This window comes from Convolutriloba macropyga, chromosome 8 (assembly GCF_964194025.1).
Source record: "Convolutriloba macropyga chromosome 8, txConMacr16.3, whole genome shotgun sequence".
In the NCBI taxonomy this organism is placed as follows: domain Eukaryota; kingdom Metazoa; phylum Xenacoelomorpha; order Acoela; family Convolutidae; genus Convolutriloba; species Convolutriloba macropyga.
Window position 1 is genome coordinate 21,470,437 of NC_134475.1, and position 18,017 is coordinate 21,488,453.

At 38.5% G+C, this 18,017-nt stretch overlaps 1 protein-coding gene across 1 annotated transcript; it reads left to right on the top strand.

Moving 5' to 3' along the window:
- Positions 1-14,372: 14,372 nt before the first annotated feature.
- LOC142344001 (uncharacterized) lies at positions 14,373-16,942 on the top strand. The gene is made up of 2 exons (XM_075395438.1): positions 14,373-15,528; positions 16,580-16,942. Exons 1-2 carry the CDS (start codon positions 14,907-14,909, stop codon positions 16,876-16,878), a joined length of 921 nt encoding a protein of 306 aa, XP_075251553.1. The 5' UTR covers positions 14,373-14,906; the 3' UTR covers positions 16,879-16,942.
- Positions 16,943-18,017: the final 1,075 nt, after the last annotated feature.

Below are 18,017 nucleotides of genomic sequence, written 5' to 3' on the forward strand. Positions count from 1 at the left end.
ACTGGCATTTGCTGCTTTTTCTGTCATTGGTCTTAGTGATAAGCCAAATTGACCAAAAGAAATTAAAATGTGAATAATTACGTAAATATTTTTCGGTTAACAGGAGGGTTTCGAAGAGACAATTTTTGGAATGTTTTGTTTCAGAAAATAAAAAACAAAACACAACACTTTTAGAGTAAAAAAACGAAGTCTCTTAATCTCCAAAAAACTGATTCAGTCCTGAGGAGAACTATTTGCTGAGCAATGGGTGCGCAAATGCTGAGCAAATCAAATTTTTTTTGCAGACTTGTGGTTAAAATAGGGCGGGCAAATTTCAACAGATTATTAACCACAACACATTAATGATGTCAATCATAAGCAATGCCACAGAGCAACTACCGACAGAAATTTATTAAGGGTTGTAAACAAAATTAATGTTCATAGAATAATTAACAATCAATTTTCAGCTTTCGTCAAGTTCTCTATAAAAAAAATTTCTATGATTTCTATCATTGGCTGTTAACTGTTTCCGAGAACGGTTCCTTGCCTACTTATGATTTGAAGTTCAACACAAGCATCATAAGAACCGATACATTGTAGAAACTGAAATTAACAATTAATAATCAACTCATGATTATTTTGTAATTCGAAAAAACGCAACTAGCATTGCTCAGCTCCATAATTTTGATTTTGAGAAATAGATGGAATTTAGTACTCAGATTTAAAATCTGTCTTGTGACAATTTATTTCAATTAAACAATTTTTCATAATGAGCAAACAAAAATCAGAGTAAATTTGATGATTGCAATTGCTAAATCAAAACAACGCTTCTGTTTGAACAAAAAAACGCGAAATTTCGATTGTTTGACGACATTCTCATTAGATATCACGGAAAAATGACAAGTAAAAAATTTATCTCCGTCTATAATAAATTCGCCATTGTTGTAAATTTTGTTTGTTTGAAAGCAGTGAAAAATTATAGCAATTAAATGTACTTATGAGCATCCTGAGTGTGAAAAAATTTTCAATTGCTATGTGACAAAAATCAAAAAAGCGCAAAAAAGACAAAAAATCAAGAAATCAGATCAAATCTACTAAATTTTGATTAATTTCCGGAAAATTTGAACCAATGGCAAATCAATTTGTATTAGTTAACTAAGCTGGGACCTTATGTCCCGCTTAGTCAAAAAATATTGATTTGATATGCCAGAGATAGTGACTTTTTCTCACCTTAACAGATTCCGTAACTCTAATGGAACTAAAATTAGAGTCTCAGATTACAGGTTAACTTCCTATTAAGGGATCCTTGTGATTTCACCATGTTGAATTTTATAAAAATTCACAGACATTAAATTTAAATCTTACAATACAAAACAGAGTGATGGCTATTTAATTTTTACTACTGGAGGAGACAGAAGCCGTCTCAAGGAAATAGGCAGAATAACAGGTTCAGATGTAGAGTCATAAAGTTCAAATCTATCTGTTTTTCTTAGTAGGTATTTTGTCTGAGTCGATATTTGGCTCAGATCGGTCACCGATACGTTTTCGATACATAAAAATATTCAGCCTAAAAAAAGCGCAATCGATTTAGTTTATTAGTAGGCTCGGCGGCAATTATGTTAAACAAACTTTTTCCGAGCTCTCTACGTGAAATAGAACGCATTTTGTGTGCATTTTAATCTTGTAAGGCTTACATGGTTAAGAAATTACGTAATCCCTTCTCGCTTCCAATTCTCGCTTTCATTTCTCGCTGCTATTTTATTTACTCATTAACATCCTCCGGCCCAAAAGAAGATGTTGGGAGGATCGGCAAAAGCTTAACGAGCGGGCGGACTAGCGATCCGGATGACGTGCGTACTACGCCGAGCGGGCGACTTTGTCGTAGCCGTACCGAAGTTCTTCAATCCGAGCAGTTGCTTGGTAACCCCTAGGGTTGCTTTCTTCAACGATACAAACTAAACAACCGTTGAAATGCTGCTCGGCAGTTGTCTGCTTTTTAGATCTACGGTTCAGCGCAGGTACATACTCTTTAAGCCAATGTGCCCAAATTGCATTGGCGTAAGACTGCGCACGAGCGTACCGCTTACGATGATGGAACTCGTCGACGCCAACGATGGACGGAATTCCGGTTGCTTGTTACCGAAGAGAAAGTGATTAGGTGCTATTGCGCCTAGGTCGTACGGGTCGGCGCTTACGGGCGTTAAGGGACGTGAAATTAGTGCATATTCAACAAGACAAAAAGTAGTGTTCAACACCTCATCTGTAAGCGACGCGTACCGAGGATAGTGTACAGTACCCTTTTAAAACTACGAACTAACCTCTCCCAGATGCCACCTTGGTGTCGCACACTGGGTGGATCGAACGTCCACTTAAGGCCCTTGTATGCAAGTTCCGCTGCGATGTTAATCGTATTCCATTTTTCGATACCTTCACGGAGCTCTTTCTCCGCTCCGATAAAGTTCGTACCATTATCTGACAAAATTACCGGGCGTACCCCGATGGGAGACGAACCGCTCCACTCCCATTACGCAGGAACTGGTGTCCATGGACGGGACAACTTCAACATGGACGGCCCGAGTAGTCAGACAAGTGAAGAAAAATCCCCACCTCTTCTGGGTAGTCCGACGAATGGTGACGTAGAATGGGCCGAAGTAATCGACCCGGTGTTGTTAAAAGTAGGAGAATGGCATGCGAGTCTTTACTCTGGGAGGTCTGCCATGATCGGTTGAATGGTTGATGCACGGAACTTTCTACAAAAGACGCAGTTTGATTTGGTGGAACGCATTTTGGAACGTAGTTTAAGGATGACATAACGTTCCTGTACCTTCGACCGTAAGTAATCAATGCACTGATGATGGTTCTTCAGATGAGTATGCCACAGGAACAGCTTAACAAAAGTATGACGCTCATCCATCTAGGGTGCTTAGTGTTAGAGTCAATTTCCACTAGCCGTCGGAATCAACCAGAAGAACGGATGAGGCCATGCGGCCCAATAAACGGCGTAAACTGAGCAATGCGGCTGCTCTTCTTAACGGATTTGTTGTCAAGAAGATCCTTTTTTTTCAGTATTAAAGGACTCTCCTCGAACCAAATACTGGAGATGACGCTCGGCTTCGTCAAGTTCACCAGGGTCCGCTTTTTGCTGCCGTATAAGGTACGGTAACTCTAATGAGATGGCAAAAGACGGAGCACATATAAGGTGACACGAAGTAGTTTTCGATAAGAATTGAACTTATCAAATGTGATTAGATTAATGGTTTGTTCCTTAGGGGGCTTGGTTACGGATGCCGCTAGAGATGAGTTGCAGTCATCTTATTGTGACTTGGTTACAACACCGATGTTGATGTTATCGACGATGTCAGTATTTGGTACGAAAGGGAATTGCTTAGTTCTCAAGAAGTCAAGACCCCTCAACCAGCTGCTGGATTGCAAAACGTCAGCGGACATACCACAAGTGCCAGCATCTGCCGTATTATCACAAGTGACGACGTGGTTCCATTGGTCAACGCTGGTGTTCTCCAGAATTTCACTAACACGATTTGCAATGAAGATTGGGTGTTTATTGGTTGAGTTTATCCACTGCAAGACAATGGTACTATCTGTCCCCTTACATATCCACAGTAACCGTTAAAGCTCGACAGATTTCCCCTTTTAAACGGGAAGCGAGGATTGCGGCTTGTAATTCCAATTTAGGAAACGTCATTACCTTCATAGGTGCAACACGGGCCTTACTCAAGACAAAGGCCAGCCTTGTTGTAATCTACCTGGATGTGCAATTATATTGAGCCCTAAGAAAACCTACTGCACTGAATACGTCTTCCGAGCTATCACCAAACATGTGGAGTGCAAGATGTTGGAATGGTCCTGAAAAGTAACTTCTTGGTATAGTAGTCTCAGCTAACCGTGGCAGTTCAAAACACCAGGCAAGGATTTTGTCGACTGTGTCTTTAGGTAACTCGTCATCCCAACTTTTTCCATTGTCACGGCAAATGTCTTTCAAGATTAACCGAGCACCAACAGTAAACGGTGCGACAAGACCAACTGGGTCGTAGACCTTTGACACAAGACTTAAGACCAAGCGCTGTGTTAAACTTTTTGTGATGGTGCTGTACCCCTGCTCACAACCAGAGTATCGTTTTTGTGACCCCACTTAAGCCCGAGCAGGTGCATTGATTACTCCTTGGATGAAACGATGACTTTCGGTTCGGTGGATTGAGCAGACTCATCAATTCGGTCAGCCAGATCTGGTACATTGCTTGCAAACTTAGTAAGCTTGAACCCACCTAGATGGAGAAGATGTACCAATTCCTTCGATCTAATACCTCTCGGGGGATTCCACTGAGTCTAAGTAATCGTCCATGTAGAAGTTCTGAAGTACGGCTTTCGCAGCTTCTGAGTACTCCTGAACATTATTACTTGCCGTGCGCTGAAGGGCGAATATGCGTAGTTGGCGCAGTTGGGCGAATATTTTGCCCCAAAAGATTTGGCGCGGATACTGGCGTACCACAACATTTGAGTTGATGTCGTCCCGCCACGAAAAGCGCAATGATAGCTGATCACATGGTAACAATCCAACTTGAAAGAACATTCCCTCGATGTTGGCGGATACGGCAAATAGGTGATGTCTGAACCGACGAGTACATAGATTGGGTTTTGTAGTAGGTCAGGTCCGGTGAGTAATGACTTATTAGGAGACGCACCATGGAATTTAGCTGCTCCGTTTAGCACCCTACGAACCTTGCCCGGCTTCTTCGGGTTAACAACCGGATGTTGTGGTAGGTACCACTCTCATTCCGAGCGACTTTCCACCTTATGGGCATCTTTGACCTTTACTACAAAGCCCTTAGCTAAGTCGTCTTTGCAGGTATTCGGATACTTTTCCATTAAGAGCTGTTCTTTCGTAAGCCGCTTTTCCAAAGATTTCAATTGAACCAGCGCTGAGAAGTAACTATTGGGCAGTTCGGTGTTATCTTCAGCCCATAGCATTCCGGCTTCACATCTTTTTCCATTATGCACTGTGATGTTTTCAAAAATATTTTGCGCTCGTGCATCCGCGGTGGATCGTGTGTCTACTTGCTTAAGTGCGCCATAAGACCCCATAACTTTACCTGACTAGCGAGTCAAAATCCTGCTCTATAATTGCTTTAAAACAAGTCGTGACTAAACTTTAGGACGATGGTAGAGGACCGCTTAGAACCCAACCTATAGGCAAGTGAACAGCGAAGGGCGAGCACTTCTCGTCGGCAGCGAGATACTCTAACGGGCGGATGAGGTGATACACATCCTGTCCAAGGATCATCTCGATGTTTCCATTGCAATATGTAACCGGGTCTAGAACTGCTAGGTGCGGGTATGTTTCTTGAAGTGCTTTAATGTTGATCACATCGGTGCCTACGTTCAAATTTTCCTTTACGTAAGACTTACTTTAAACGGCTCAAATGGTTGGTTGTCGCGTGGTGTTACAGTCAGTTCAACTAACTTAGTGTCTACAATCTCCTCGGTATTTTTACCCTTGACTGTTAGTTTCAAGGCTGTACCGTGCAAACCAGGTCCATTTGCAAGATCATTGGACACCCAAGAGTTACTGCAAGCCGTATTGCACAAAACTAAAGCCGTGGAAGAGTTCTTTACCGGAAGAGCTCGTCAACTGTAATTCAGTCACCTGAAAGCGGCCATTCACATTACTCAAAGATGACAAAGTAGTGGTCTTACTCGATGATTGAACAGTAGAAAGTTTACTTTGATTTGCGCCAGCATTAGAACTACTATAGTTGGTTGAAGGGGATTTTGATGGATAAACCCTCTCAGCTCCATGGAAAAGTGTATTATGGGAGCTGTTACATCCGTCCTTCCTGCATTTCCTAGGATTTGGGCATTGCCTGAACATATTTTTTCTCTCAAACATGAGAAGCTCAGTTTTGATTCGGCTGCTACCTTTGCTCGCTGAGTGGGAGATTTTTCTTTAAATACCCGACACTCCCATATGCGGTGATTACATTTACACACGGTGCAGCGAGGGCTTGGAGGCGTTGCCGATGTTGGGGCTGGCCTTTGAGTGCCATTAGTTTGCGTGTTAGCAGCGAATGTTTTTGAATCCACTTTGTTCTTTACTACTAAGTTGGTGTTATCCTCAGTCTTTGCCTTTGATGAAGTTTGTTTCATTAAATCATGTGCATCCGCCTTCTCCTTCAACCAATCGTTGAAGTTAAGGAGTTTTGGCTTAAGCCAATGTTTCTTCACTGTGAAGAGTGACCAAGACTCTTTCAGATTGGACTACAACTTTTGCACAGCCGTAGTAAGAAGTGAGGCGCTCTTAAGGTCGGAGTCAAATAAAAGTGATTTAAACACCCCGACAAGATTTGAAATTGTTGCAGAATAGTTTAGATGTTATTACTATTGTGCATCTTTAGTGGAGACAAAGAGCTGAGTTTGTCTAAGTATGCACTGACTACTGCCTGGGGTTGGCTAAATTTACGTTCGAGTGTTTTAACTATGTCCTTATACATCACTCCACAGGATGCGAACTCAGCGATAGCGGTTTTAGCTTCTCCAGTTACAAGAGTTTTTAAGTATGTTAACTTGACATCATCAAACAAAGAATGTGAGTCTAAAACGCTTTTAAATTGTCCGAACCAGTCATGCCAATGTGGGGGATCATCATTGTACTGTGACAACTTCCAATCGGGCAGTGGATCGTTCTTCTTACAAGTAATTGCGTCCGCCAACTGCTTTATCAAATCCGCAGCGTCCAAAGAAGGAGCCAAATGGTAGCTCTATGCGTTGGGGAATGAATGGCGTGACAAAGGTACGGGCGGTACCTGTGCAAGAACTATACGGATTCGGTTGAATGAAGTCTGAAGTTACAAAATTTTGTGACCCTGCTGCTGCTTGTACATGCGAGGAGTGGAGTGACATGAGGGTGGATTAACAGGGCCGGTTGTACGGTGTTTAAGTTTACAGATGTACCTACAATTCTAATGAATTAGATGGGATTGCTGCGGAAAACGCCAGACGTCTGGATCCAGAGGAACAGGAGCTGCATGGGTTATGGGGACAAAGTTTTGGGGCTGGTACCTCTTTTGTGGGGGCGGTGGATGAATTATTTGTGGTACACGAACGTTTGCGGAGGAAATGAATTGTGCAGGCGGAGAAGGTTGTAACGGATTGACATTATTCGCCACGGGTTTATTGGCGTGTAGTGGGAATGATGGTGGCGGCGAAGGAGCAAAACGAAATGCGAGTGGGACTAATGGGAAATGAGATGGAACGGGGTTGAAAATGGGGGAAGGGAGGGCAGGTACATCCATGTGTGCTTGTGGCGGTAAGGTGCTAGCGGAGCATTAGCGAGTGCATTCAAAGGTGGTGAACGAGGGGGAGCGACTAAATTCAATTGTCCAGGCATGCTCGACCTGCGAGCGAATTGGTGGTCTAACTGTAAGCCATCGAAGTGCATTGTTGCTTGAGAGAGTTGTCGGGCTGTGTTTGGGGCGTTTAGTTGAGCTGGCATACTAAAATTTTTTGGCGGTGATGGAGGCGTGTATTGAGGCTGCTGCTGCGCTGGCATAAACTTGTTGGCATTGTGTGCATTATTGGTTACATTGGTTCTACTTGGATCTTCCGGCTCATGGACAGGGAAGTTGATGTTAGCCTCAACTTGACCATTTTTGTGGAGATTAGAGTTTGAGTTGAGAGGTTGAGCCGAAGAAGGACGAGGGGCAATTGTTTGGTTGGATTGGTCGATGGAACCAGAAAAATGCAAATTTGGGTCATTTGCAGCATCTGCCAAGTTCCCGGCTGGTGACAAACTGACCCAATCTTGAACAAGTTTCTTGCTGTTGGGTGAACTTCTTTCAGTAAAGAGCTCGCTCGTTTTGCCGGCACCAGACCCGTCTGATGATGAATTTGTCATCAACTCAATTTCCTTAAGGGCTGCAGCAGCTACTTGCTTGCGATGGTCTTCCTCAAGCTGCTTTGTTTCCAATTTTCGCAATTGCTATTGCGTTTCAATTTCAAGGCGCTGTCTGGAAATGCGCAGCTCTGCCTCATGTTGTTTTTCAAGTTCCTCCTTTTTAGGTCTTGATATTTCTAATTCACGTTGACGCTGAGTTGATCTTTTTGAGGACCTGATCTTGAATGATGAGATGTATACTGGTCTGCTCTCTCTTTGTATAGTACCGAATTGATGTACTCTCGCGAACAAGCAATGTACTCGTCAGTTTTCTTAGTTACAAGCTCTAGCCATTTTTAAAGGTTCTTGCAGGCAGCATTTGGATCTTCAGTCTATTGTGCCAGATCAAAGAGCTCTTCATTCGTATCAACTACTCTAGTAAAAGCAACTTTACACTTCACAATCAGACCTTAGATCTTAATTTTCCTGTCTTGCCTTTCAACGGCATTGTTAATTTCACCATAGATGTTACCAAGTTCAGCCTCTAATTTTGCCCTCGCACTAAAAATTTTGTTGAATATGTCCTGCAATGTTGTCACGATCTTATCAAAACAGGAACCAAAAGTTTAATTCGGTTTTTTACAAAGGTACACTCGCTTACATACACAACAACACAACACAAATGGGTAAATCCGAACCTTAGAGTAACGCACGACGTGACGAGAAACCGGACGGATGAACGGGAGAGTCAGGCGAACAGCGCGCAACGAAGAGGGAAAATGGTACAGGCGAGACGGAAACATCGGGCGGACGGCGCGCGACGAAACGAGAAAACGGTACGGACGGAAAGGAAACGTCGAGCGGGCAGCGCGCGACAAGACAAAGAGTTGGGATACCACGGGAGGAAGATGATAAGCAACACGCGAAGAGGCGCGAAGAACATTGCTAGCAGACCGCAGCAATTAACTCAACCAAACAAACTAGCTGTAACTCAAGAACAAACTTAAGTCACACCCTAGAAAGAGGGAGAGAAGCTCCTGCCAGGCAAACTAGCACAAGTCATTTTGGGGCTTTGTCTGCCAACATCAAAACAATATACGGCAACGAAGTAGGATCACAAAAAGTCGAAAAGATCAGGAAACTTATTAGCCATAACTCCAGTACAAACTTAAGTCATACCCTTGCAAACCTTCATATCCAGACAACAAAAGTGCATATTAACAAAATTAATCAAGTTACAACAAATTGCTAGCAAACAAGTGTGGTGAAAGTCACGAAACAAACCAGCCGTAACTCCAGAATGAACTTAAATCACACCCTAGCAAGCAACGAGACAAAACAACCAACCAGCATACTAGCAGAAAACATTTTACTACAGCAAAAACTCATCATAATACATCATACAACATTTAAACGGGGAGTAGAAAGAAAGACGGCGAAAAGGAAAGAAAAAGACGGAAACGGAAAAATGAAACCAGATAAACTGCGGGGAACGGATGGTAGTGTATAACTCAAAAAATGGGGAGAGTAAAACGTTTAGTAAAGTGCTATTGGAAAGAACCGACCACAAACTAACCGTAAATCGTGAGTAAACTAAGTCACACCGCCAGTCAGAGAGTTTTATTAGAACGATTTTTTGGTCGGGAGCGTGTTATTAAGGACCGGAGGGTGTTCTTATGTGCCAACACTATAGTGAGTGATTTCAGCTCAAGCGCAGGGTTTTCATGTAATGCCTTGTACTCTTTAAGTAAACTCTTTCTGTTTACGTCTAGACAAAATGTCTTTCACTATATGGATGGTAACTAGAGTACTACGCTTGAGCTGTTTGTAAATATCAGGAGTTCCCCCTCTGGGGCAATACACTATAACTTTTATACGCTCCTGATACTTTTCAAGCAGTGCAATAAGCTGTGAGGGTGTTAAAGGCATATTGTTGTTGCTTCGATGACGTCCAAGCGAATTGTTCACTACATCATGCCATATAACTAGCCTACTTTCATCACAAAAGTAGTGATTCAATTGAAATTGCGCAGTTTTTCGGAATTTCAAAGCGTTAGGATTGACACTCAGACCCGGTAATGCATAAATCTTTTTTTGTAATGGTCTTTTAACTCTTGAGGCAAAGTTTTTATGGCCTGATGCAGTGACCTGGCAGCTAATATAAAAACCATATAAATTTTTACAACATAACTGATGTGAGCTGTGCTCAAACTCCGAACCCTGATGTTAAATGCACAATTTTCACAACTTTCCAAGAATGAGCGCTTTTTGTGAAAAATAATCAGTTAACTAGTCTTTCGTGAAGTTTGAAAAACTTGACCAAACTTGTTTTTACAACGTTTTAATCTATCTAACTACAATATAAATATGCTAGAATGATTGGATAGGTTTTTTTCCATTTTTTTTTCAAATTTGGTCAATTTTTTCAAACTTTTTTTTTGCTTCGCGCAATTTAAGACGTTTATAGCCTTCTTAAACCAAATTCAGCGAGATATAACGCAATAATATAATTATCAGATTTTTTTACCGAAAATTTTCAAAATTGATGTTTTTAAACTCGAAAAACTATGAGGGATAGGTTATCGATGACTAGTGGAATTGAAAATACTGGATTAGAGGAAATGAAACCAAAAAATTAAGGTAGGTTACTAGATTTGCCGGCTAAATAATAAATTTGTTCAAGAAAACACTTTTATTTTTTGGATGAGTCTTACAGTTTTTTGCTTCACCCGTGAGTTCCGTTGTATTAACACTGCTCTCCTACTGGGAATGCTACTGGGGATCTCCGCAGATTTCAAAGGTTGGGTTAAATAGGAATTCGGCTTTGACTCAGTTGGCTAGAGCGAACATGTTGATAGACCACATTGTACTGCAGTTGACTGTTTTGATGTTGTTTGTGTAGCAAAGTCTTTCACCCGCCCTCTTGCCATCGTCGTAACATGACCAGAATCCCGTTGTGCTTTTGTTGTAACAGAACCGGGGTACCATTGTGCCCTCGTCTTAACAGGACCGGTGTCCCCTTGTGCCCTCGTCGTAACAAGAAGGGGTTCCAATTTGTTCTGAGTAGTTCAATTGCTCAAGCCAGTGAAAGAATGTGCATCAGTTTGCACTAAGGATGTTAATGTCGCTTAAGAAGAAAGGCTATTTTGTTCTTAAACCGTAGCGGCACCAGCAAAAAAGCTGATAAGAACAGTATTTCTGGTAGATTTAATTCGTAACGCTTTAGTTCAAATTTTTAGTTCAAATTCAACAAGCAACGTCTTTTGTAACTATAGTGGTTAACATCATGAGGCTAAGGCCAACCGCATTCACTATCATCCAGGCTAAATGCACATCGTAAGGGCCCAGCAAATCTGTCTGTATTTGTTAGCAGGTATTTTGTCTGAGTCAATTTTCGGCTCAGATCGGTCACCGATACGTTTTCGAAAATTATTCAGCCTAAAAAGAGCGCAATTGATTTAGTTTATTAGTAGGCTCGACAAAAATTATGTTAAAAAGAACTTTTTCCGAGCTTTCTACGTGAAATAAAACGCTTTTTGTGTGCATTCTAATCTTGTAAGACTTACATGGTTAAGAAATTACCTAATCCTTTCTCGCTTTCAATTCTCGCTTTCTTTTCTCACTGCTCTTTTTTTTACTCATTAACAATATGGAACTTTTTTTTCTCATAGCTGAAATCATTGTTAATTTTACAATTTAGAACAGTTGTTGTGTCCGAATTTCTGAGAATTGATTGTTCAATTTGCCTAAATGTTTTACCCAGAGAAGAGATTTCACCTCAAGCAACCTTGTTACGAAGTGAAGCAAAGTGAAATACTCTTTAAATGGATTAAGTGGGCATTCAAAAGTTGCTGGCACCAAACAAGCAAAAATATCAGGCATTTCTCCCAATTTGAGTTTTCGATGAAAAAACCCTTTTTTGAAATTTAAAAAATCCGAAATATTGAACTGCAATATTTGTTTCATCTAGTTACAGTTGGACAGGTTGTCGACTTAGGACTGAATACAGCGACCTGAGCACAACTTGCTGTGAATACTGAGGACAAAGATATATGTAGCTACAGGGCAAACAAAAATGAACATGCTAGAGCAAACCAAAAAAAAATGATCGTCTAGATTCTCCTTGTCTTTAAGTTAAACTTTTATTGGTTTATATTAAAACGGGCAGTTAACTCTTTTCAGCGGCTTGCTTACCATAAAGTAATGTCAGTCTTCCATTACGTGGCACAACAGAAGACTAGACCGAATTCCTACAATGACCAAAGTAAGTGCCTTCACGCTTTGAAATGAAATGGACTGAAGTCTGCATGTTAAAGTCAGCCGTTTTTTATGCATATTAAAGTCAGCCGTTTTTTTATTTGTATGCTCCATCATGTTAAAGCAAACCTCCAGTGAATTTCACAGAAAAATCTTTTGAAATACTGATAATATTGAGAAAATGAACATAATTTCAAACAAAATTGCGAAAATCTTGTCTTAGCAAAGAAAGTTCCAGCATAACAGAAAAAAGTCTTTTATTGACAATGATTGTACTAATTAAAACACTTTTTTTTTAAAAAAAAATAAAGTATTGTTTTCATTGTAACAAAATTTGACTATAAAAACCGATTGCTGTCAATTTCTTTTTAAAAAATCAAAAACATCACAAAAAAGTCGCTGTTAAAAACATCATACTCGCCAAAAACGCTGAAGAAACCAAATGAATTTTTAACGATGAAAGCGTTGTATGAAATGATGGGGCATGAGCATTTCGCGCAAAAACGTTTTATTGAGAAATGGAGTGAAACAAATTGTTACGCATGCTGGATTGTTTGTTGTATTGTAGATGCTTCCTTTTGAAGTACTTCAAGCAGCATTGGGAATCAATTTCAAAATGTTCAAGAAAATTTTTCAACTTTTGTTCTCAGATACTTCAGCAGCCTGTTAAGTTAAGAAGTTAAGAACACTTTTATTAGAAGAAGCCCAATTATTAATTTTTTGTGTCATTCATGAATTCCTGACTGTTTATTCAACCCTGAAAGATTTAAAAAGCAACCAAAACATTTTTTTATATAAAAACAGCTAAGTCAAAAAATCACTTAGTTATTGTGTTATTATCATACGTAATAATTGTTCCGACCCCTCTTGAGGGGGGGGGGGAACTATGTACTCAAGTGGGTTTTTTGTTCAGTTAATTTTGAGCGATCATTATATTCAGAGTAGAGAGTTGTGAGTGGTATCATTAAAACGCTCGTCCAGCTCAGAATATGGAATTAAAAAGATTTTCTTCAATTTCGTTTTCTAGGGCGAGTTATTGATGTTTAAATTTTTGTGAATATTAGACCGATTTGCGTTATTTTCTTTCACATTCTCCCGAATATTTGCTGAAAGTTGTTAATATTTTTAGGGGTACTGTTGTTGTTTTTATTTTTAAGGGTTTGAATTTTTAGGGGTTTGCTATCTATTCCTTATTTGGTAGACATTTATGCCAAAATTGTAGATGAGTGGGGTCGGAACCTTATGTGCGATCGCACATCTTTCCAAATTTTATTCAAAATGAACATTTAGCCTACGTTTTCTGTATTTCTGTGATCATACTCTCCTTTTTGGCTCTACTGCGGCCGGATAAATTTTAGAAGGCATGAATATAAAGACTCAGGAAAGATCGGCTAAACAAAGAGTTTGAAATGATGCTATAATTCACTGCCTTTTCGCTCGGGAAACTTTTCACGTTTTTAGCTAGCTGTCACCCAAAATTAGGTAGAAGAAGTGATCTTTTTTTTTGTTCACAGGCAATGATTTTTTCTCGTGTTCTTTTTACATCAGGCGACGCATTTTGTTTAATTTTGTACGTGTTTCAAAAAGCCGTCAAAAAGTCATACAAGATGACTCAACTGAACCGCGTAATACATATTCACTTAAGAATTCAAAAAAATCCACTTTATGACTCACAAAATTTCAGCGTATCGTTTAATTTTTTTCGGAAATCCCGTATACCATTTTACTTTCAGTTTATTTCAAACGAAGTCAAACCATGTTTCGAAGAGCTACAAATGGATGCTTCTCTATTTTCTTCACGATTGAAAAGCCACCGCAAGTAAAATTTTGACAGGAGACCACAAAATTTGTCTTGCACGTATGCTCTTCCATTTTGAAAAAAAGTGTTAAAACAAAAAACGCCGTCAAAATATGTTGTTATGCTACAAAAACCTATTCCGAGAATTTTCTTGAGTGGATGTACCATCAATAAAATCAGTCAATACAAGCAGGTGTTTTGAAAGAGTTTGAAAGTTTCTCTGCAAAAAATTTATAGTTTTTCCTTCGTTTTGTGGGAATTTCCATTAATTATTATTAATGGTTGACTTGACGTGTTCAGCTTACAAAAATGGTCACAATTAATGTATTAAAGACTTTTTGACTTTTCATTGATCCGAACACACAAACACATTGGTTGACGTGTTGTTGTGAATAGCAATTTTACATGTCTATCTACATGTTTTCTATTTATTGAAACACAATATGTTACTTTGACGCTGTGATATTATTATGCACGTTTAATGCAAGAGATATAAAAACATCAAACTTAAGACACGTCAAATACATCTTAGAAAAAAACTATTAATTTTGACTTTATTCATTTTTTATATATTTGATTGAGTTTTGCTTTTAAACTGTTCTGTGTTCATGGCTTAAAGCTATTTTCAACTACAGTTCAATTGTTTGATTTTCTTTCTCATACATTTTATTTTCTTTTCATTTAGTTATCAACGGACAAAAGGTCATTAATCCACCAATAATTATCCAAACTTCGATCAAAATTAACTGTTATACACGTTCTATGCGTATTACTGTTATCAAGGGACCCATTTTCAAAATATCTTTTGCTTAACAGGTTATCTTAATCTACGTCAGAGATAAAACTTTTTCAGCTTCTTAGTAAGAAAGTTTTGTCACGAATATGACTTTGACGGGTGACCTGAAAAAGAAATCTGTCAAATTTTTCGAACTTATCAATTCGATAAACTTTATTCGATGAGGATATGTTAGTTTTTATTTAAAAATGGTGATCAAAAACTACGGCCAGAGTTCAGAATCGTACAATTACAGACATTACTTTTTCTCTATTTATTATTTGTTTATTTTTTGTCTTTTTGTTTACTACGTCCGCGTTAGCATCTCCACCCAAAGGAAAACAGTAATTATTTTCCCGAGCAATTTTAACAACTCTCTTATTGAAAAAGCTTTTCGAAAGAAAAATCCAAACATTTTCTATCTTCATGAGCCGATCAGAAACTTTACATCGCCAAGCTATTATTCGGCTTTTTTCGACTATATATTTTCGTGCGAATTGAACAAAATTCAAACGCATAAATTGTGGAATTTGAGCTCAAATAGTTTCGAAAAGTCGCGCTTCACTAGTTCGACAAAATTTTTGCCAAAAACTGATGAAATGATCACTAAGCTAAAACACAGGTGCATTAAAACACGTGATATAGTTGTATCGTTTACAGATAAATCTATGAAAAAGTATATTTTGGATTACCATTTCTTGTCTGAAGTTAGTCGGAGACACGATGTGAATTTGGTGATGATTGTGCAGCCGCCTATTGTTGGAGCTGTGGGTAGTTCTGGTACTGATTCTGAGCAGTACTGTCAATATGCTCTGAATCGGATAGAGGAATGTAAGTACCCGGATCATAGTACCAGAGAACAGTACTGAATCAGGATATTTCAATTATGTATTTTTATTCTTGCCATAGTCTGATTGAGACACTTTTTGCTATGTAAAGACAAAACTCAGACAGAATTTTTTGCTGGTTTGAAAACTCTCTCAGCACTTTTAAATCTAATCCTTGATTTTTTGTGCAGTAAATTTTACATTCTGTATTGCATTTTAACAGAGCATCTCACAGTCACAAAAAGTACAGGGAAAAATTATCGGCCATAATATGATAAAAGGAAAATCTAAATTATGACTTAAGTCTTCGCCAGGGCTTGACTCAAGACTTGCCAAGTCACAAGACGTGGTTTCACAGTCACAATGAATAGTCTAAACTTTGCATCATTGAAAAAGTAAAAAAATTCAGATTGTTTTCACCCCTTTCACATTCATAAGTTCATTCAACTTAGGAGCATTGATTCTTTTTAGCTTAATTGCTTTTCTTTTATATAATTAACAAAAGAAACTCGCGAATGCTTTCAGGCTATTTTAATTCCAACCAACTTAAAGCGGTTTGAATGAAATGGTTTAGTTCATGCTCTGTTTTGGTTTGGATTTTCACTTAAAAATTTTAAGGTAACATTCAAACATGAATTGATGGTCTCAACAACAAAAAGGAGATTTTGATGTTTTAAAACGGGACTTTTAACTATAAAATAAAACTAAATATGCTTTTGATGTAGAGAGCTGTATAAAAGCTGACTTTGACAAACATATTTTATCGCAAAGAACACTTCTGGCAAAGATTACCAAAAAAACCAAAAGGGTATCAATATAGGCGGTAGAACTATTCTACAAATATGTTAACTAGGTGAAAAAAATTTAAAGATTTTTGCAATGTGAACACAATTAAGTGTTTTCGCATGTGGGAGGAAACATTAAAGTTACGATATACAGTTATGTGCGTATAAATACATCAGAGATAGATTGTTGAATTCTAATGGTGGGAATAGGGTAGGGGAAGTGAGGAGAGTGATTCCAGTAGACAATATTTTGATTGATTATTGTTTTAGTTCATAGTCTGACAACTTTCAAACACAAATTTGTCTACATGGCCTCCATAGAACACATTGATAACATACTGGACAGCATCTTGCTTGGAATACCTTACATCTATGACGACTACTCTTACATAACAACACACCCATTCATCAGCCAATCGGGTTTCAGAGGACAATCATTAAGTGGCCAATATTCAGATTACACGTTTGTTTATGGTGCAGTACCAGATGAGCGCCCTTCATTAGGAATTGGCGTACATTGTATCAACTTTTTGAGTTACTTTGATCAGTTGTATGACTATGGTCGCTAATATTGCCCGGACCTATAACGCCAAGTCAGTTTCAGTACTGGGCAAGTCTAATTACAAGTCTCATTTCATTACTGAATGGTTTTGGGGTGTTTTCAGAGCACTCCGGGAAAGTGACTAAAAGATAACCTCGACATCGTGGCACGTTATAATATTTTTTGGAATTCGAAATTTTCACTCGAAATTTTTTGAAAAGCTGGTTTCGACTTGGGAATCAACTTCCAAGTGTTATCCAAGTCTTGGCAAAGACTTTTAAGACTTTTATTTAGACTTGTAAGACTTGTATTATCTAAACGAAATGATATTTGGATATTTGAACAGTACTGATATAGACTTGGAGTTCGGCCCGGGTGTTCATATATGTTGATGATGTTGACAATAGTTAAAAATTTATATATTAAGAATTTCGATAAAAGAAAGAAATCTTGGGGGTTGCTGTTCAGCTAACAACCGGTAGTAAAAAAGTGCTAGCCCCTAACACTTTGGGTGGGGCAAAACAACGAAAACACTTATTTTGCAGTAAAAAAACAAATAAAATATGGCGACAGATCGTATTTTATTGAAAACCGTCAACAAATGGAATAAAATACCATGTGTAAGATGAACAAGTTTAAAGAAAAGTTATAGGCGAAGATTATTAAAATTTTTGAAAAAGCGGCATCAAAATATTCCAGTCAACTGAAAGTAGGACTACCTACCTCATAAATTTAGCCAAAAAAACGCACATCCAATTGTGAATTATCTTTATGATTTAACTTTTCAAATGAAACTACGTGAATTAAAGGAATTAAATCAAATAGATTGGCATGTAAGTGGTATTTAACATATAGTTTTAGTCGAAAAATTTACATTTTTACATAAAGACAACGCACATTTCCTTGAAAATTATATAAATTGCAACTTGGATATATTTACTGTTGATAATACGTTTAAACTTGAAAACGACTACGCTAGCAGGATTGCTTTTCGAGTTGAATAAAATATATGCAAGAACGTGAAATAGGAGGAGAGTGGAGTGTTAGATCCTAAAAAAGAAATCGGATTGAATATCTTCAAAAATTGATTGATGCATTGGGATTCATGATTAATGATTTGAAATTCATTTTTCTAAATTCATTAATCCATTTTGTCTCTGTACAGAA

Excerpts from the sequence above, each read along its gene's own strand:
- LOC142344001 (XM_075395438.1), top strand. The coding sequence starts at position 14,907 with ATGGTGATCAAAAACTACGGCCAGAGTTCAGAATCGTACAATTACAGA. Across the intron at positions 15,529-16,579 it reads TCTGAATCGGATAGAGGAAT|TTCATAGTCTGACAACTTTC; the intron begins GTAAGTACCCGG and ends TTATTGTTTTAG.